The 21,619-nt window shown below is 43.4% G+C and overlaps 1 protein-coding gene across 1 annotated transcript in view; it reads right to left on the bottom strand.

Annotated features, from left to right (window-relative positions):
• ZZEF1 (zinc finger ZZ-type and EF-hand domain containing 1) overlaps positions 1 to 21,619 on the bottom strand; it is a 112,748-nt gene that overhangs the window by 18,388 nt on the left and 72,741 nt on the right. The window contains 13 exon segments of the mRNA XM_032615536.1: positions 3,120 to 3,252; positions 3,729 to 3,903; positions 4,959 to 5,035; positions 5,037 to 5,237; positions 5,573 to 5,712; positions 7,125 to 7,275; positions 11,486 to 11,655; positions 13,175 to 13,437; positions 14,379 to 14,544; positions 16,115 to 16,253; positions 17,962 to 18,091; positions 19,662 to 19,823; positions 20,609 to 20,728. Of these exon segments, the coding sequence (XP_032471427.1) occupies positions 3,120 to 3,252; positions 3,729 to 3,903; positions 4,959 to 5,035; positions 5,037 to 5,237; positions 5,573 to 5,712; positions 7,125 to 7,275; positions 11,486 to 11,655; positions 13,175 to 13,437; positions 14,379 to 14,544; positions 16,115 to 16,253; positions 17,962 to 18,091; positions 19,662 to 19,823; positions 20,609 to 20,728 (2,027 nt within the window).

Here is a 21,619-nt window from a genome sequence, read left to right as displayed (position 1 = left end):
CCTAATGCAACCAGTAAGAAATTATTTGAAGGTAAACTACTGTAAACCCTAAAGCAACCACTAAAAAAATAAGATATACTTTAAAGCTAATAGTGGAGATAACATGGAATCATTAAAAAAAAACAAAAACAACTCAATCCAAAAGAAGTTAGAAGGAAAAAAGAACAAAGAACAGATGTGACAAACAAAAAACAAGCAAGAATATAGTAGAGGGGCTTCCCTGGTGGCACAGTGGTTAAGAATCCACCTGCCAATGCAGGGGACATGGGTTCGATCCCTGGCCCGGGAAGATCCGACATGCCGCGGGGCAACTAAGCCCGTGTGCCACAACTACTGAGCCTGCATTCTAGAGCCTGCGTGCTACTGAACCTCATGCACCTAGAGCCCATGCTCTGCAACAAGAGAAGCCACGACAATGAGAAGCTCGCACACTGCAACAAAGAGTAGCCCCCGCTCGCCACAACTAGAGAAAGCCCACGCATAGAAATGAAGACCCAACACAGCAAAATAAATAATTAAAAAAAAAAAAGGCAAGTATTGGGGAGGGATAAATTAGGAGTTTGAGATTAACAGACATACACTACTACATATAAAACAGATAACCAACAAGGACCTACTGTATAGCACAGGAAACTATACTCAATATTTTGTAATAACCTATAAAGGAAAAGAATCTGAAAAAAGAATATATATATTGAATCACTGTGCTGTAAACCTGAAACTAGCATGACATTCTAAATCAACTATACTTCCATAAGAAAAACAACAAAAAAAAGGGCAGGTATTGTCAGACTGGATTAAAAATGAAGACTCCACTATGTGCTATCTACACTTGAAATGTAAAGACACAGGGAGGTTAAGGCAAAAGAATAGAAAAAGATGCATCATGCAAATGTTAGTAACAACAACAACAAAAAAGCTAGAGAGGCTACCTAAATATTAAAGTAGATTTCAGAACACGGAATATTATTAGGGTTATAAAGGAACGTTTCATAATGAAATGAGAAACAGACCATACACGCAATTATAGCTGGATACCTCAACATTCCTTTCTCAGTAATTGTTAGAACAAATAGACAAAAAATCAGTAAGAGTATAGAAGACTTGAACAGCACTGTCAAATGACTTGATCTCAATGATATCTATAGGACACTCTACCAACAACACAGTATATGCATTTTCAAGTGCACATGGAATCTTATTTGAAACAGACTAAATTTTTGACCATAAAACAAATTGCAGTAATCTAATAGGACTGAAATCATTCATACTATGTTCTCTGACCACAACTTGCAATCAATAACAGAAAGGTATCTGGAATACCCCCAAATATTTGGAAATTAAACAACAAAATTTTAAATAATCACAGAAGAAAGAAAAAAATCACAAGATGAATAGAAAATACTCTGACCTGAATGAAAATGATAACACAACATATCAAAAATTATGGATGTGGATAAAGCCACACCTAACAGGAAATTCACAGCATTAAAATGCTTCTATCGACAAAAAAAGAAAGGTCTCAAATCAGTGACTTAGACTTCCACTTTAAGAAACCAGAAAAAGAAAAAAGAGCAAATTAAACTCAAAGTAAGAAGAAATAAGGAAATTAATAATGGAAAGATAGAAATCAATAAAAGAGAAAACAGATAGAGAAAAATCAATGAAACCAAAAGCTGGTCCTTGGCAAAGATCCAATAAATTGAAAACCAAAAGCTGGTCCTTGGCAAAGATCCAATAAATTGATAAATCTCTGGCTAGCCTATGAAACAAAAAAGAAAAGATACAAATTACCAAAACCAGGGATGAGAAGAGGCATCTGATACCCCATGTGAAATTCAGAGAAATTAAAGATCTACATTTTATAAGACCCAAATTTATCCCATAAGTGAATGGAGAGATATACCATGCTCCCAAGTCAAAAGACTCAGTATTGGTAAGATGTCAATTCTCCCCAAATGGATCTATAGATTCAATACAATGCCAATCAAAAGTCCAGCAGGGGGACTTCCCTGGTGGTCCAGTGGCTAAGCCTTTGTGCTCTCAATGCAGGGGGCTCGGATTCGATCCCTGGTCAGGGAACTAGATCCCACATGCATGCCACAATTCAGAGTTCACATGTCCCAGCTGAAAGGACTCTGCTTGTCACAACTAATGATCCCGAATGCCACAATGAAAGAACCGAATGCCACAACTAAGACTCGGTGCAGCCAAAATAAAAATAAACAAATAAATATTAATAAAAAAAAAAGTCCAACAGGTTCTTTAATAGAAACTGACAAGCTGATTCTAAAATTATACAGAAAGACAAAGGAACTAGACTAGCCAACAATTCTGAAGAATAACAAAGTTGGAGAACCTGATTTCAATACTCAGGAGAAATCTACAACAGTCAAGACAATGTGGTATTTGGGTAAGGACAGATATATAGATTAATGGAACATAACAGAATCCACAAATAGACACAAACATACATGGGTCAATTAATTTTCACAAAGTTGCCAAGATAATTCAATGAAGAAAGAACAGTCTGTTCAACAAATGGTCGTAGAACAATGGGACAGTCACATGCAAAGAAACAAACAAATAAATAAGCCTTGACCTTTACATTGCACAGTACACAAAAATAGCATAGACAGTGCCTAGTGCTGAAGCTGAATGATAAAGCAGATTATTTCAAGAGCAGACCTGGGCACATAATGATGTACCTTCACTGTTCTTTTGATGAAACAAAATGCAAAGTGACATGAATGCCAATACAATTATGTGAAGTTATTTTACAGTCCTGTAGCCACCTGACTCCATCATATATTTAAATTACCCATTAGAAAACATGACACTGGCAAATGAAAAGAGTTAATGTTCAGAACCTGAACATCTAGCCAACTCAAAAACACAGAGCCATGTACACAAAATAACAGTGTGGAAAGGGCCTTCAAAGTGATTCCAATTCAACCACATCACTTCAGAGACAAGCAAAAAGAAGTTCGCGGAGCTATAACTTGTTTTTTTAAAAATTCACATGCAGGGGAAGAACCAAGATATCTTAACTGATTTTAGGGTATACAGAGATTGGACAATTGTCTCTCATTCTTAGAAAAAATAATTATGCTTGGGACCTGTTTTCCTCTTCCGGGTTTTGACGTTGACGATCACAGCCCTGTTCTTCTCAGTAAAGTGCTTCAAGATGATCACATTATGTGGTTCGTTGGCATTATCCATATAAACACAGCGGGTCCCTGCGCAGAGGACCTAAACATGACACAGAGAGAAAAGGCAACTCAGCAGCATATAGAGCACAGTGCCTTTTGCTTGTGCCGCTGACTTCAACAAGCACTCAAGGACAGGGTTCTTCCCATCTCTAAGTCCAGGGCCTGGCACAGAATTGGTTTAAGTGCTTGCTGGATAAAGCCATGTTTTCACAGTCCCCTTCGTCCCAACCAGTTGAGAGACGTGAAGAGTAGAAATGAGATCAAGATGAATGCCAAAGTGAACAAGTGTACTTTGAAGTTCTCTGTAATTTAACATATTACAGTTACCCATTATTCAAAGCCAAGAAAATGAATCAAATGGCTAAAACTGTTTAAAAATGCAAGTTGAACAAACCATCCCATAATCTTGAAAATATACCCATACTGTAAAGGCAAATTATACAACTAAAGAAAAAAACTTCCAAAGATATACGCCGTGCACGTGATGAAGAGGAGGCCAGGCCTTCAGTGGCGTACCTGGGGGAAGCCGACCAGCACCAGCAGCGTGAAGATGTTGGTGTGCTTCAGCTGGAAGGGCAGCTGCTTGATGCAGTGGTCTGTGAAGGTGGCAATGACGTCACGCCACAGGGGGGCGCTGTTGAGTGACCGCAGGATCTCCGCCATGGAGCAGGCCCAGTCCAAGCCCACGCGGCTAGAAGGCAAGAGCTCCATTAGATGGCAGCGCAGAGGCTCCAAATTCAACTCATCAGGTCGCCACACTCAAAGGCAGACCCAGAAGCATGCCAATGAGCCATTCATGATATTAATTTAGAAACTACCAGAATGTTAGACAACTCTTTATCTCATCAGGAGCCTACTCCTCTATTCTTTTTTTCTTTAAATCATGAACACATTGTTGTGCTTTATCAAATGATTTGTCTTCACTGGTTGATATGATCACATTGTACTCCCTCACTCCCATTTTGGTTGTTGTTAATGTAGTGATTTTAAAACTGTAAGCCCTCCTTGATTTCCTGGAATAAATGTAGTCAAAAAAAAAAAACAAAAAAACTACCAGAATGATGCTTTTCATATAATGATAAGTGTGTGTGGGGGGGATATCAAGATTTGTTACTTACATACTCAAGTCTACAGCTATGCTTTTAAAAATCTCTATAAAAGGTCACGCACCATGTGCACTTGTGCACACTCACATTCACGTACAGAAAAAAACGCACAGGAAATATATGCTAAAATAGCACCAGGGAGTTCCCTGGTGGCCTAGTGGTTAGGATCCTGGGCTTTCACTGCCATGGCCCGGGTTCAGTCCCTGGTCAGGGAGCTGAGATCCTGCAAGCAGTGTGGTGGCAGTGGGGAGAATAAAACAGCACCAGATGCATTGATGTGGTACAAGGCAAGGTGATTTTTCCCCCTCATTTCGGTTTTCCAAATTTGGTATTGTGATTATGTTACTTTTATATAATGAAAATAGATCTATTTTCTTCAACCCCAAAGCCTACACTTATTACTCTCAGGAAAGAACCAACCAGAATATATATCACCAGAGAGTGCCCAGACTGCACAGCTGTCTTAATGTGGGTTTTAAGCGCAGTTTTAATGTCGGTTGACAGTGTTGCTAATAAAACAAATTCCACTCTCACAAAAGATCCCTAGACAAGAGCAGGGAAGCACGCTGAAATTAATCAACAGCCAGATCACTGACCTAAGTAAATGAACACCAAGGTGGGGCACAGTGAGGGTGGCTACCTGTCCAGACACACAGCTCCCAGGCTAAAGAGCAGGTGGGTGGTCTTCCAGCCATCTGGCACAATGGAACTGTCCCCCTGCTGCAAACAGGTTGTGTTTCGCTGAGAGGACCTTGGTCACTGCGGCATCTACCTCCACTGGTGAAAGGCGGATGATTAACTGGCCGAGAAGACCCAGGGTGAGGTGATACGTTTCATTCAGGTGGCCTGCATTTGAGATGACGACCTGGAACATGAGTGGGAGCACGTGCTCCAGGTCTATCAGGGGGACTGTGGGATCCTGTCGAGAGAGGAGAAGAATGTGTTCAATACAAAAATCTATGTAACCACACCAACTAAACACTCCATCTCCTTCATATATTATTTATAACTGGCCTGGTGCCAAAGGAATTATGCAGTGTCTTTCACAAATGGCTTAGGGACAATCGACTGTGAAATAAACATTCTCAGGTATCATCTTACAATCCTACTTGTAATTTATAATCCTACCCCAGGGATACACAGATGACTGCAATTAACAGTTAATTTCAGTATATGGCTTTCCAAAAATTTTTTCTATGCATAACACTACCCATCCCACCCCCCCCTTTTTTTAAATGCCAATTTGTCTCTTACCGAGTTTAAGGGAGGTAACATGGCTGCTAATAATCCCAAAATCCTCTTCTGGGAACACTCAGCGAACACCTGCTCAGGGCTTGGAGTAACTGCCTTTTCCTCGATGGGCTTCTGAGATGATGCTTCTGAATTTTCAGCATCTGAGTTGTAAAACACCAAGCTTTCAGATTTTGCCAGGTTCTATATGTGTATGAAGAGGCAAGTAAACCACTGCACTGTTCCTGTGCCACTACAGAATCAAGCTGGGACTTTAAAAACCTATTGCTGAACACGTCTTACTCAAGGAGGTCTGTCCTGATCACCCTGGTTTAAGGTTGAGCCTGCCCTCCGATCTCTCCCAACCCCTCTGCGCTCTCCATTCCCCTGCTCTTTTGCGCTCATGGCATTTAATTACCTTTTAACACACCACATTATTTGATATTGATTGTTCACCGTCTGGCTTCCCTTCTAGATTTTTGTTTTTTTTCAATGATGTATCACAACACCTAGAAATGTTTCTGGAGCACAGCAGCTATTCAATAAATACTCGATGGATGAATAAACTGTATGTGAACCAGGATGCTGCTCCTCAGATGGAATCAGACCAGAGTGGATTTTGATGACCTGGATTGACATGGAAGTCAAACTGTTTTCTGGACCTTAGAATTATAGGCCCTGCAGAGATAAGCGTCAGCCCATCTGAGAGCTGGCCCCACGGACGGGGCAGGATGCCGGCGCTCACCCCTGCCTGTCACAGAGCGGCCGTGTGGGGAGGATCCCGCCTCCCCGAGCCGTCCTGGACTGGGCTGACATCGCTGCCGCGCTCCTTCTGCCCACAGCACTCCCACTCCTGGCTCCTCAGTTGCCCTGAAACAGCCCTGACCTTGCGCTGCCATCCCCAGCAGGTGTCCGAGGGCCTCCACAGCAGAGTGCACAGCCCCTCTCCACTTCCACCTTCCAGTGCTCCACTCCCTCCCTACACACCTGCCCCCCAAGGGACTGCCTGGATTCTCTGGGGGTTCCCACTCTGGGGCCTTTCTTTGCTAGTGTAGTTCTTTCTGCCCTGAATGCCCTTCCCCCCAGTAGATCTCAGCACATTGAAGGTCCCGTGCAGGCCTTATTTACAAGGGCTTTACACTGACACAACCTGTTCCAGCTACACACCCATCACCGCTAACACCCATTTGGGCCTCCCTCCTGGACAGAATCACATCCCAGCTCAAATCAGTTACACACACCTTTGTCTTAAACCCTCCCAGACTGTCAGCACTGTGAGGGCAGGAGCTATGTGTCTATCTGTCTGACTTGGTCCCTGTTTCAACCCCAGGGCCTAGCACAGTGCTTGGCACATAGAAGGCACTCAGTAAATTAGGGAATAAACAAGGTAGGAAAGCAGGCAAGATGAAGAAAAGGTGACTTTCAAAGTGTTATCAGTACCATCTGGTGCAGAACTGAGAAACCATGCAGCCTTGGGTGCTAGCCAATTTTAAATTGTGTGCGAGGAATAAGTCAGGGACGGGTATGCATGCACTTTAAGATGAAAGAGATCAAGGTACTGTCAAAGAGTCTTCACCTGAAAGCGCTGTAGGTGCACAGGCATCCGCAGGTGAGTCTGAAATCTGCGTCTGGCAGGAAGGACCCTTCAGTAATGATGCAGCTCCCCCTGCCTTGCTCCTCTGCTTGCAGTCTAAAGGTCTGACTTCCTTAGGGGCATCCCTCTTCCCCTAAAAGCAAAACGGTGAGTGTAAAAGAATTAAGGTTTCTTTCTTAAAAAAGTTTACTTGTTAATCTAATACAACTTTTAAAATCACTAGCCAATCAGTCTTCACAAACAAAAATACTTTTGAATTAGAGAATGCCCCTCGTTTCTGATGATAAATCTGCACTCTAATTAAGACAGTAATCACTGCATCACATCCCCCCAACACTTTCCAAATGCCACTCTTGTCAGAGCCTGCAGTCACATAAGCAATGGCTCTGGTACAAACCTCTAACACATTCTATTTATCTTCCAGAAGCCAGGTATGGACAGTTCTTCTCTTGGGAAAAAGAAAACAAAGGTGTGGATTTCCTTCTAGCACAGTAAGCTGACTTTACACCTTTGAGAATTCCATTTTGGCAGAGAGACTTATAAAGGGGGGCCCTCATTGGAGCTGGGAGGGTTTTCTGGGCTCAGAAGTCTGGCAGTGAGCTGCCCACACTGGCAGGGTGGACAGTCCTTGACCTGAATTTCCTTAGGAGTCACTCAGAGTCACCCAAGAATCACCTGCACTCCCTGGGCCCTCAGGGTACTTTTCCTTGCTGTCACACAGGCTTATATGTGGAAACCAGGCCAGGCAGGAAGTCTTCTGTGCATGGTGGAGGCACCCTAGCTCCAAGGAGTCTGCGAAGGCAGGACACTTTGGAGCCAAAGATGGAGCGTTGTCCAACACTAAACACTCATGAGAAGATCCTGACATCTCCCAGCGGCAGCTGACTTATCCTCCCTTCTCCAGATACTGTAACCTCAACATCAATCCTACCCTCAACACCCCAAGAAGAAAGTGGCTATAAGATTGTCCAGGAGATTTGCCCGAAGCACACCACGGAACCAAGACACAGAATGGAACTTGAATCTAAGCTTGAAACTGATCACAGCACCAGTTCTGTTTGACCACAGGATGACTGGAGCTTTCTGAGGTTTGTGGTAACCCTGCATCGAGCAAGTCCATCAGCGACATTTTACAACAATATACTTTTTTTTTTTTTAATGTATTGGAATTTTTTTTTTAACATCTTTATTGGGGTATAATTGCTTTACATGGTGTGTTAGTTTCTGCTTTATAACAACAATATACTTTTTAAATTAAGGCATTCTCTGTATTGCCCAAGATACAGAAGAAGAAATGGAAATGGAAGAGAAAAATGTGGGTGCTTGAAGAGTGGACTGGAAACTGGAGTACCATTTACTTGGCTGCCAACAATGAAAACATGGTAAGTGAAAATGGACCACTAAGGATGAACTTCTGCTTATTAACGAGTCATCCAAGGGTGACATTGGAGTCACCTTTTATCGAAGGGTTAATTGTACATGTCAAAGCTTCAGCCTCCTTGCAAAAAAAACCCGTGGCTATCTGGTTCAGCATGCTCTACTCATGAAAGGACTATTTATACACACTTCCTGATTGCAGGAAGGTATGTATTATTTTTCTAGTCAACATAAGTGAGGACGGCTTCATGACTTCCCTGACGATGGCACTTGCCAAAGGCCATGATCTGAGCCCTGAAGACTATGAGGTTTTCAAAGAAAAAAAAAGAAAATGGCTGTTCAAGTCAAAAATATCATTAAAGTCAGTGACACAGATACCTGCCCCCATGACACGAATTAGCGACTCCTCCCCCGTCCTCATGTCACTGTCGGTTTTTCCCTGTGTTAAGTCAGCTAACTGATTTCTGCATTGGAAGATAACACATCTACATCATGAATCAACACATTATCAGCTTCACCCACATGAAGACAAATGTGCCTTTACTTTCCACCGTGTCCCGTACCTTCTCTCTCTCCTATGAAGCTGAGATCCATAGACCTGACCTTTTTTCCCAGCTCTGTTCCTGACTTGTTTCTTGATCTTGGATTCTCAATCTCTATGTAAGTTTTAAATACAGTTATTTAATAGAAAAAAAAAAAAAGATTGTCCAAAAGGGACCGAGACTGGGAGAGCTACCTGCCTTGTTAAAATGTACCCTCTGAAAAGATCTCCCAACACTATACTCTCTGTACTATGTGGCCCTTTGTGGAAACAATATAATTCCAAAGTTCTGGCTAATAATGTTAGTCTTGATCTTCTTTCCTGTTATCACAGGACTCCAAAGAGCCACTGCAGTTGCACCACATGGCACTCAAGAGGGTCTCATTACTGGCCAGAGGCCGTTGTAGACAGATGATGTCTCTGGCTGAGACTGCTTTCTCAGTTGTTAAAACAAAAAGTATCTCTAGACATTAGAGGGAAGGAGGGGACAATACCCTTAATACAGCCTAGGATTGGCTAGAAACGTGCAGAAGTTCAAAAACAAGTGATTTGTACTCAGGGCTCAATAGGATATGGTTCTTAGGGCCATTGTAGTGGGGACGTTTGGGTTCTGTTGTGGGCACAGTGTTGGAAACTGCAATTTGCTAGAGAGAAGACTAAGAGCCAGAGGCAGAGGCAGGGTACCCTGGGTATACCCAGCTGTTGATGGGAAGAATACCCAAAAGGTAGGGACACCTCAGGAATAAAAATAATACCCTGGGAGATCCTTAGAAAAAGGCTGATTCCAGTCCCTAGGCAGGGAAAGCCTAAGATAAGCCTGAAACATCTTTTGTATCAAAAATTAAGAAAGTGCTCAAATAATAATGGAGACATATCAAAAAGGACACAAAAGCCAGCTGGAGTTTCCATTGCCAAACACGGGACAATATGAGCAACAAAATAAGTAATAAAAAGTAAAAGATTTTAATTCATTGAATAAAAAAAATTCACCGAGTCCATTTTCATATAAATAAATGAATAAGTAGATACATGGGGAGGCGCTGTGCTGATGGGTAGCATAAGATGCTGGGAGCTCACAAGAAGATACAATTATTCCCAGGCTCAAAGGTGAAGACAAGACTGCTGATTTATCCTGTCTCTGCTGATAACGTTCTTTCTGCCCCACCATAATCTGTGGGTGGGTACGATGCTGCCTGAGAAGGGGTTTTGTGGTCAAATAGGCTTGAAGGTTATTATGTCACTTGTCCTGTGCTGGCTCTCTGGCGGAATGAAGCTAATAGAATTTTCAAGTTTTTGCCAGCTACCTTTGCTTTTGCCTTCCTCTAAATGACAACAGGATCCCAGTGAGCTATAACCACCAAATGGGGATTCTCCACAACAGAGACAGAAGACAGAAACAGCAGCAGCTCCTTGAGGCAAAGCCAGGGGCATTTACAGCACCAACTCAAGCTTTGGAGGCAGCATCATGGAAGCTCTGCTTACTCTTCCACAGAACAATCTTAATGTCACGGTCACAGGTTCCACCTGGATCCAGGAAGGCTTTTCTTCTACTTACACAAGCATATGCAAACTACTCTAAACTACATATGTAAACTACTTGGTAAGTAGTAAGCAATTAGTATCACCTATTTGTTGGCTGAATATAAAAATAGTTTCACATATACAGTGTTCACCATAGGTCAGGAACCAATCTCTTTAGGTGCATAATCTTGTTCAATTCTTATAAAAACCACAGGAGGCAGGAAACAGGAGTAATTAACACTGACAGGGAACTTACTATGAACACTGCTTTTCTTAAAAAAATGTTTACTTATTTATCTATTTATTTATTTGGTTGTGTCGGGTCTCAGTTGCAGCATGTAGGATCTTCGTTGCTCCGTGAGGAAATCTTTGTTCCAGCGTGCAGGCTTTTCACTGTGGCATGCAGGCTCTTCAGCTGTGGCATGTGGGATCTTAGTTGCGGCATGCAGGATCTTAGTTGCGGCATGTGGGATCTTCGCTGCAGCATGCGGGATCTTAGTTGTGGCATGCAGGATCTTAGTTGCGGCATGCGGGATCTAGCTCCCCAACCAGGGATCGAACCCAGGCCCCCTGCACTGGGAGCATGGAGTCTTAACCACTGGACCATCAGGGAAGTTCCTGAACACTGTTTTAAGCACTTTATAGACATTAATTCAATGTATGTAATGCATGTAAATCCTCACAACAATCCTAAGGAATAGGTATTATCATTATTATCCTTCCATTTTTACCGACGAGTAAACCACAGTGAAGAGATTCGGGTGACGTGCCCAAGGTTTGACAGAGGATCTGCACCCAGGTAATCTGGGTCACGAGCCTATACCGTTAACCTCTGTGTTCCAGTCCCTCGTGTGAAAGCTCTGAGCTCACCTGTGATTCTGCCCAGGGAAGGATTGTTACTTACACTGCGGTGCACAAATGGGCCTGCATCGGCTGGCTCCACAGCAGCCTGGATGGCTTTTTTCTCTGGCTGCTCCTCTGATGTTTGGGTGGGCACAGCGACTGGTGGGGCCTGCTTTTCTGAAGTAGAGTCACCGTCTGGCAGTATACCAAGAAGAGCTAGAGCTTTAAGACCTACATGGGAAGCAAATAAGAGAATGGTTGCAAGTTTTATAATAAGGATTATTCTCTGCAAATGCCATAAATCACTTTGCTACTATATGAAAATACATGGCTGAGTTCTCCACGAACTGAACCAAAGAGTACTCCATCCAACCTTCCACCCTCCCACCCCCCTCGCCATGGCTGTCCAAATCTACTCAGCTCCTGATTTCAGACACCAGAAGTTTCGATAGTGGGGGATACTTGTACTTTATTAACAACAGAGGACAAAAGATACATAGGATTGTCTGTTTAGAAAATCATAAACATTAAAATTTTGTAGTAACCCCAAACAGCCAGACTTCTAAATTTCCACTGGCAAATAGATAACAAAATAGCTCTGAAGTACTGGTATTACCACCTGCTACTTCATCCAAGTCTGATTTCCCTAATGTTTATTAGAATGGGGAGTTAGTCCCTTATTCTGAAAGGAATTTAAATTTCTCAGAAGTTGAACATTCACATTATTTTTCTCCTTGTACCCCTCAGTAGATTCAAAGTCATCTAGATATTTTATTAGTCAAACTTTTTAAAAAAAATATTTATTTAAAATATTATAAATATTTTTAAAATATTTATTTAAAAAACATTTATTTATTTAAAATATTTAAATAAATAAAATATTTATTAATTAAAATATGTTTAAAATATTATTATATTTAAAATATATATTTTAAAATATTTATTTCTTTAAAAATATTTATTATATAAAATATTTATAAACATAAATATTTTAAAAATATTTATTTGGCTGTGCCGGGCCTTAGTTGCGGCATGCAGGATCTTCGTTGCGGTGTGCAGGATCTTTAGTTGTGGCATGCGGGCTCTTAGTTGTGGCATGTGGGACCTAGTTCCCTGACCAGGGATCGAACCTGGGCCCCCTGCTTTGGGAGTGCAGAGTCTTAACCGCTGGACCACCAGGGAAGTCCCTAATCAAACTATTTTAGTTATAAATAGCTCTCATCTAGAACACAGTTGTGTGGAAGTAGATTTGCACTCCAGGTTAAAAAAAGGCTGCATTCCTTTGGCAAAGTTAAGTCTGGTGGATTCAAATACTAAATACTTCATCCCCGACATCAAGAGTTTTAATTATTAATTTTTTTACATCTTCATGAAATATTTTAGAGAAACTAAATGCTACTTAATGCTGACATTTCTCTCAAATGAATCTGGGGATTTTTTTTTTTTTTTTTTTTTTTAAGTATTTATTTGGCTGCACTGGGTCTTAGTTGCAGCATGTGGGATCTAGTTCCCCTACCAGGGATCGAAGCCGGGCCCCCTGCATTGGGAACATGCATTCTCACCCACTGGACCACCAGGGAAGTCCTGCATCTGGGGATTTAAAATTAGGTTCCACTCCAGGGTGAGCACCTCTTGTGGAAAACTGGGTTTTACTGCTTCTGAACTGAGCACTGCATTTCACTTCCACTGGGGCTGTTGCTTCACAAGCAGCTGAGGGGTGGTCTGGTTTCCATGCATGAGGAACAATTACCTTTTCCCTGGTGAGCCTTCATCAGACAGTCCCCGACGAGCTGCATGCACTGGCTCCGCAGGGTGGCAGCACTGCTGCGGGCCTGGGGATCCAGCTTTTCGCCATCCACGTCCTCGGCGCTGGCCAGGTGGGTGCTATAGAGAGCCAGGGCGGCGAAGAGCAGCCAGGAGTAGTTGTGGATGTAGGGCTGGATGAGCCTTTGCCGGTCGCTGATCCGGATTGTCACCATCGGGTGGGCAGTGATACTGTGGGTAGGCAAGTGGCTGCAAAGGCAAGACATCTTTAAGGCCTACAGGCCTTTGTGAGCCCCCCAAAAGGGAGAATTGGGCCTCGGGACCACATGCACGGTCACAACTGGGCATCAGGTAGCTCTAAGACTGGTTATTTAAAATTTAAAGACAGGGCTTCCCTGGTGGTGCAATGGTTAAGAATCCGCCTGCCAATGCAGGGGACACAGGTTCAAGCCCTAGTCTGGGAAGATCCCACATGCCATGGAGCAACTAAGCCCGTGCGCCACAACGGCTGAGCCTGCGCTCTAGAGCCTGCGAGCCACAACTACTGAAGCCCACGCGCCTATAGCCTGTGCTCCGCAACAAGAGAAGTCACCGCAATGAGAAACCCGCGCACCGCAACGAAAGAGTAGCCCCTGCTCGCCACAACTAGAGAAAGCCCGCGCATAGCAACGAAGACCCAACGCAGCCAAAAATAAATAAATAAAATTATATTAAAAAAATTTTAAAGATGGGTATGGGCCCTCTCTTCAGAAAAGTGAACAAACACTGCACATTCCATTTTGGGATTTCACAATCCCCAGAAGACTGTCTATGGAAACCAGGTGAAGTAAGAATTCCTTATTGTGAAGTTTCGCAGGGTGTGGTTATAGCATTTTGGTAACATGAGAAAATGACCATAATCTTTAGAGACAGATATGAAGTATGCAGGAAGGAAATGATTTAAGGTCTGGAATTTGCTTTAAAATACTTTAACAAAGGAAAATTAAAAAAAGAATAAGCTAAGCACACATAGCAAAATCTTCCTAATTGTTGAGTCTGGGTCATTGTTACATGAAGATTCATTGTACTACTCTCTTTACTTGTGGGTATGTTTGAAATTTTTTATAATGCAAGTTTTTTTTAATAATTAAAAAAAGGCAAAGGAATACATGAAGAAAAGTTTACCAGGCTAGAGGTCATCTGAGACATACCCATAGGAATATTTCTTGGCCGCATAGCATCCATAGCAAAGGTCAAAGTCATCGCACACATTGCAATTCATCCTCCGGCCTATGATCAAACCCTGGCAGTGGTCACACGTAAACTCCATGTTGACCATTTCGTGGTCATCTCCGTGGCCCTCAGGCTTCACCCCACCTGGGGAAAAACAGCAGCGTGAGGTGAATTGGGCAAAGGGCTCTTAGAAGGGCTAGTTTCCAAACCCAAACCAACCCCAGAAGCAGGGTTGTTCCCAACAGATTGTTCTGGGCGTCATAGGCCACAGGAATCTTCTGGAGACCAAGGGTTCCCCAGGTGGCTCTTAGCATATGCACGATGTTCTTGGCATGGAACATCTTAGCAATGGTACCGTGCATGGACCTTGCTTTTCCAGAGCAATACGGAGTCTGATCAAACAGGTCACCAATCCCATCATGACCTCCATTTGGCAGCACAAGTCCACACACCAATCTGTGGGCTGTCTCCCGTGACCTCTCCTCTAACAAATATTGTTGTATTCTTAACAGGCACTGAGAAGTTATCAGGTATTTGCTCTTACTTTTTCATTCCCAAATCATAGATGAAAACAGACTCCATAACCACAGACCCACTGAGTGAGAAAGAATGTTAGTCACAGAAGAGACTGACAGCTCTGGTCTCCTTCTTACTCTGAGTCCAATGGGTCTCTGAGCCCCGTCATACACCCTGCTCAATGCTCCTTACCTCTGACCCACTTCAGTTCCCACTGCCAGAAACCCAGTCCAGGCACTAATCCCCTTGTCACTATTGTGATTGATTTCCTAAAGGAAACTCTTACATGGACAGAACCCCCTTTCTCTAGCACAGCTCTGGTCATGTTAACACCTTTCTTGAAAAACCTTCCCCACTGTCTGTAGACTCATTCAAATTCCTGAGCCTGGTATCTCTGGGTCCTACAGCCTGGACCCAACCTGTCTCAATCTATCACTCAGCGGCAGACACTGGAGAGTCTGTCTAAACACACTACATATGCTCACTCCTCTGTCCCTGGACCTGCTCAGCTTTGGATGATGACGCACTCTCCATGCTCCCTTCATCACCCGGTTCTAACTCTCTTCAAAGACGAGTTCATATCCCATCTCCTCCACACGCCTTCCTGCAATGGTAGCCTTCCCTACTTCTGAACTTTTCCAGAACAATCTGTACTGCTCATCTGTAACTCAGCATGTACACTCTTGTCCTGGAATATACATTTTGTGAGCAGGTCCAGTCTCCTGCTAAGACTATAAATGCTTCCAGAGCAGGGGCTGTATCTTATTCGACTGGGTGATGCACACAAAGAGCATTCAAATGCTTACTACTGACAACCTGCTTTATCTCAGCACCTACAAGTCAAGAGGATTCAAGACTTTCTGAAGTTTGCTTGTGTGTATTTTACTTCTTATAAACACTGCATGATTCAGAAGGCAAAATCATTTCCTGAAAACTCAACTGAATGTACATTCATTGGTGCTGAGTGTTTATCAAGTGCCTATACCCAGCAAGATAGAAGATGACAGCACATCACATAACAGAGCTCTGGAGTTTATCATTCAGTTGGGGAGATAAGGGTCATATTCGCCAACAAGTCAGAGAACACTGCTGGGGCAGTATTGTTACTGTACAGTGGGAGTTAAAAAAATGACAAGATCACAGAAAATAGAAATGCTTATTCCTTTTGGGTATGGCACACTGAGGCCGTGAAATTTACCTAGGAAGCAAGTCTTGCAGAGATCCATGTCGCTGCACTGCAGACACCGGTAGCGATGCCAGGGGGCAATTTCATCACACCCATCACAAGAGATGTCCACGTTTAACAGGTCACAGTAGCGAGCAATAAACATGTGCATCTATAAGATGAAATAAAACACAATTAACCAACAGACTTTTAATGTGGCCACTATTCAGTAATCAATCCATCCTTCAGTATGTACTTAAAATATTCCAGGCAGTGTACTAGGTGCTAGGATTAGGGGATGTAGGAGCTTAGCGCCTAGCTGGGAATCCCCTGAAGCAAACAGATGACAGCATACAGTATGACAGGGGCTTGGATAGACAATTTCAGGAGGCTTACAGGGCACGTGGAGGTTTTTCAAAGGTGCTAATTCCTCAGGTGAGACCTGAGGGGCAAACAGGCATTAGCTGGGTGGGGGTAAGGGTGGTGGGCACGCCGGATAAAAGCAATAGCAAGTTCTACAGGAGGCACAAAAGGATCAAGGCAAGGGCTCATGAACTTGGCAATAATTCCGTATGTAGAATACAGTGTGGAGGGGGGGAACCAGATAAAGTTAGAAAGGTTAAACCACAAGTGCCTGGGATGCTAGTCTAAGGAGTCATGGACGTTTTAAACAGAAGAGTAACTGAGCATTCTGAAAGCTCCTCTGGTTACTAAGTGAGAACGGATCAGAGAGGGCAAGACTGGAGACAGGGAGACTGACCCTGACAGCAGCTGTTAAAGCACCCCCCCCAACAGGTGATAAGGGCTGGACTGGGCCAAAAGTGAGATGGTGGAAGGTGGGAGAGCTGAGAGGTAGTAGAAAGCAGAGGTGAGGAACCTTGGGGGCAGACTGGTTACAGGGGCCTGCGAAAGGGAAGGGTCAAGAACAACATCCAGATTTCTGGCCTGGGTACTTGGCGGGACAAGGGTAGTGTTCACAGACACAGGAAACACTGCAAAAGCAGCACTGTTTGCTGGCACTTAAGAAGAAAAACTTTCTGGGGAAAGAGTAAGGGCACCATTTTATGAGCAAAACAAACTGTTTTACTGCGAAGTCCCTGGAGGCTACAGTATGCTTTATCTTTACGGCCTAGAAATAAGGGAAATAAACCACTAAGTCACCATACAGTAGTATAGCATAGCAAATATGCCAAGCCACCTTAGAATGGCTCCCAATAAGGTATTAACATACAAGAGAGAAAAATCGCAAAGGCCAAGTTGGTGTGCTCCATCCAAGCACCACAGAGATGCCAAATGAGCAAAGTAACTGGCACATAGTAGGCACACAAACGAAGAAAATGAAGGCATCTGAAGCAGCAGATGCCTGGCATAATGTGGTGGTGACAGATAAACCCCGAATGTGGAGATGGACATGGCAGGCTATGTGAGCCTGATGCCTCTACACACATGAATCAGGTAACTGATTCTGGGCACACATGGCTGCTTCCACGCTCACCAGGCAACCTTCTGATTGAAACATGACTTCCCAAGTTGCTTGCCTACGGGAAAAGAATGTACCACGGACACCAGAATCCAGGGCCTTCAGCAATTCTATTTCTCACTATAAATTAATAAACTGGCACCTAATATTTTACTTCAGCCCCATGAGCCTATTTCCTGTGAATCTAGTTCTGCGGGAGGGAACCACCACCTGACTGTGGTCAAGTCAGGATTCAGGGCCCCTCAGGTTAAAGACTAGGCTGGGTGATGGCCACTCACTAAGGTACTGACTGCCACCTGGAGCCCTCTCAGGGGACAGCCTGCTGGCACTCCCCCGCACAGACTCTCCTCTCCAAACTCCTAGCAAGTCACTTCAGGTTACTCTAGTTGAGAGGTCTTACTTTCCTCTGCTTCTCTGGATCTTCCTGGGCTATTTTTTCATACCAGGCCTCAAACATGCCATCCTGACACTCATCCATCCATTCTGAATTCTGCTTGGCATCAGCAAGCTCATCTTCTTCACTCCATTGGCTGAAAGAAGGACATAAAGAGAGAAAAGCATGCCTCTCCCAATAATCAAGGAAAGTGCTTGTTAGCAGACTTTGTGTCCTATGGGTCTAATACACGAGGCACTTTTAAACTTCTGAAGGGAAGAGTTCAATTTGGTTTTCAAAGCCCCAGGATTTGCCAGATGTTTGATAGATATAGACCAATAAAAAGGGAGAAGCCCCTTCCAGAGTAGACTACAATGGGTGAGGAATTAGAGCTTGAAAGGTTGTACCTACATGGCATAATCCCACTCAACAACCATTTGTGGTGAACCTACTATGTGCCAGGCACTGGAGCCAAATAAAGCAAAAAAAAAAAAGTCCGATTTGGACATGCTCAGCACACCCTAGTGGTAGCAGCATGAGAAGGGAGTCAGGAGACCCCGGGGCCTCAGCTCTCCCGCTGGCTGCTGTAAGACCTGGACACAGCACTCAGCCCTGGTCCTCAGTTTCCTCATTTCTAATAGATAATCTCAGGGAGTCCTTTTAGGTGCAAAATTACAGATTTCCATAATTTCAGTTTACAGTTTGTTTCAGCAACTGGAATTTTAAATACACAACTATTTGCTCGACAGCAAATGCAAAATATCTACCAACCAACAAATACACATTTGTTCATTCACATGTTCCAACAAACTGACTTCAGGCCTACTCAAACTGAGCCTGCTCCGGGTGCTACGGGGAGTGGTGAGGAAGGTGCGGTCCCTACTCCCAAGGACTGGGTCACGTAGGAGTAGGCGAAGCTTGAAACAAGAAGCAGACTGATGGCTGAAGAGCCAGAAAGCTGATGCCCCACCCATTCCTCCTCCTTGCTGTGTCCCAGCCCTCCACCAAGAGTTCCCTCTGACAGCAGGGCAATGGCTGTGGTTTGTAAACAAGGAGACCGCTTAAATTCTATGCCCTTTTCCCAGGATATCTCTTCTGAGAGAGTGAAAATTGATGTTGATTCATTCACTGATTTCCTCCTAATTATCTCCTCTTGCTCTTCTTCCCCCTTTCTCTTCTTTCTTTTCTACAGACATGAGTGATTAATGGGTAAGAGGAATGAGAAGTGCAAAGAAAAAAAAAAGAAAACTTTGCGTACTATTTTTTCCCCTCATACCTTAAGTCCTTGTAATGTGCAAGAGGTTATAGTGGCTAAAAATCACACACACACCACCACCACCAACAACAGAAAAGGATTCTCCAATTCAACAAGCTATATGAGGATCTCCAAAAATGAGAAGAAAACTCATGCTGCGTTCACAATACCACCACCACCAGTTTATATACAACACCATGCACCAGATACCTGCTAAACACTGAGAAACGGAACTCATTCATTCTTCGCAGCAATCCTGAGGTAGGTACTGTTATTACCTCCAGCTCTAAAGATGAGGAAACTGAGGCACAAAGGAGTTTAAAAAAGTTGCCCGAGGTCATCCAGCTAGTATGTGGCAAAGCCAGGATACTCCCCAGAAAGTCTAGCTCCAGGCCCGAGCTCTGAATGTGCTACGATCCCTGTACTTGATTAGCTACTGTAGGAACTGCAGAGTGCAGGACTGTGTCCTTACCTGATCACACTGTCATGGACACTTATATTTTCTTGTGACATTTTCATGAGGAGATCTGGTAACTGAATGTCAACAAAGAAGGTGAGATCACTGGGTTCCCAGCCCATATCCAAAAGATGAAGCAGGGCCGTCTGGACACAGGACAAGGCAGGCAGCAAGGACCTGAAGAGACCACGAAGGTGAAAGTTACTAAAGCTGCCCATCATCCACGGAGACAACAGAAACAATGTGAATCAGAGACCTGGTGTGCTTGTCAGTGGAAAACAGAAGGGAACGCCAGATTGCTGGTTTGGGTTCCTTATAATCTCTCTTCAAATTTCTCAGACTCCATACAAACCTTCTTCAAACAACAGATTAAGCAAAAGAGTTCTGAAAGCATAAAGAGAAAGGTCTCCACCCTGCTAGGACTACCACAGGGGACACTTTACGGTAAAGGACTGAGTAGTAAAACTCACCTCTGATAAACAGAAAGGTCAGGGCCAGGCCCAATTAGCCTAGGTTATACAGCTCAGATGTAGAGAAGAACCATTTGAGTTAAGGTTTATGTCTAAACCACTTACTATGGAGGAGACCAGGGAATGGCTTTCTATTCAAGTTTTGTTTGTTTTTAATTTTTATTGGGATATAACTGATTTACAATGTTGTGTTAGTTTCAGGTATACAGCAAAGTGTCTATTCAAGTTTCTAAAACTGAAAATAACAGGTTACAAATTTTCAGATGAACCAAAACCCATCCATTTTAAAAAACTGTACACACCGTATAGAAAAAAGGCTGGGAGAAAATATACTGATAAGTTAACATTAGCAATTAGCTCTAGACGGTAAGATTAGGGGTTATTTTTATTTTACTCTGTGTGCTTTTCTGTAACAGTGGACATGTATTTCTTTAAAAAATCAGAAAAAACAGAAATAATTTTTTCTCTAGAAATCATAAAATTATCCCATACCTGTCGTTTATGTTACTAAATCCTTTAACTGCTTTGACCAAAAACAGAACAAACTGATAGTAAGTGTCTCGAATTTCTTTGTGTAGATCTGCACCACAGCCCTCCAGGTGTCCAAAATAACTAGAAACAGAAGAAATTACGTCACTTAATTGCCAGAACATTAATCACTTAATTGCTAAGGAAGCGGCACAGAAACTTAATAAAAACATAACTTCAGAAAGTAACAGACAAAACAGCAAGTGACTCATCTGCTTGGATCAAGAAGGTTGCCCACCAGGAGTATGGAGATGACAATTATTAACCTTTCTTTGTTATTATAAAAACCACCCTTCCCACCACTACCTGAGCGCCCCGGTACTGTGTTAAGTATTCGTCACAAATTACCAAACTTAATCCTCTCCACACAGTCATGCCCACCCCTCTGCCTCCCTTCAGTGACGACTTCAGTGCCAAGCTCAGTGTCTTTCCAACCTTGATCCTTGTCACCTTGGAGACTCCAACACCCATGGGAATGATGCCCCAGTTCTGCCGTCTCTGGATCCTCTGCCATCTTCACCTCCAGCGATCTTCTCCTCCAGCCCCTTTGCCATCCCCGTCTGATGGTCATTTCCTTGACCTTGTCACCACAGTAACGGCGTTACCTCTGAAATCCTGACTTCAGAGCATCCTGCTCTGACTGACCTCTCACCCTGCTCACCTACACTGCGACTCCCACCAATCCCAGGGAGCCCCAAGCCATGACGCTCCCTCACGTTGACTATCCACCACGGCCGCCAGGCTTTCTCTTTGCCCCGTACTCAGCTTCAATTCCATGGCCCGTCACCATAATCATACCTTAGCAATCACCAAGTCATTTGCTGCCTTCTCCCTCCACATACTTGCCTGAGAAATTATATGCCAACATCAAAATAGCTAATTGTTGCTGGAGGAAACACCACACAACCAAGCTGACTAGTGGCACTTTACGTTCACAACCATAATTCTCAAATAATCTCTCCAAACTGTCAGGCA

This window comes from Phocoena sinus, chromosome 20 (genome assembly GCF_008692025.1).
Source record: "Phocoena sinus isolate mPhoSin1 chromosome 20, mPhoSin1.pri, whole genome shotgun sequence".
Lineage (NCBI taxonomy): Eukaryota > Metazoa > Chordata > Mammalia > Artiodactyla > Phocoenidae > Phocoena > Phocoena sinus.
The sequence above is the reverse complement of the archived record's forward strand: the minus strand, read 5'-3'. Positions and strand labels throughout refer to the sequence as shown.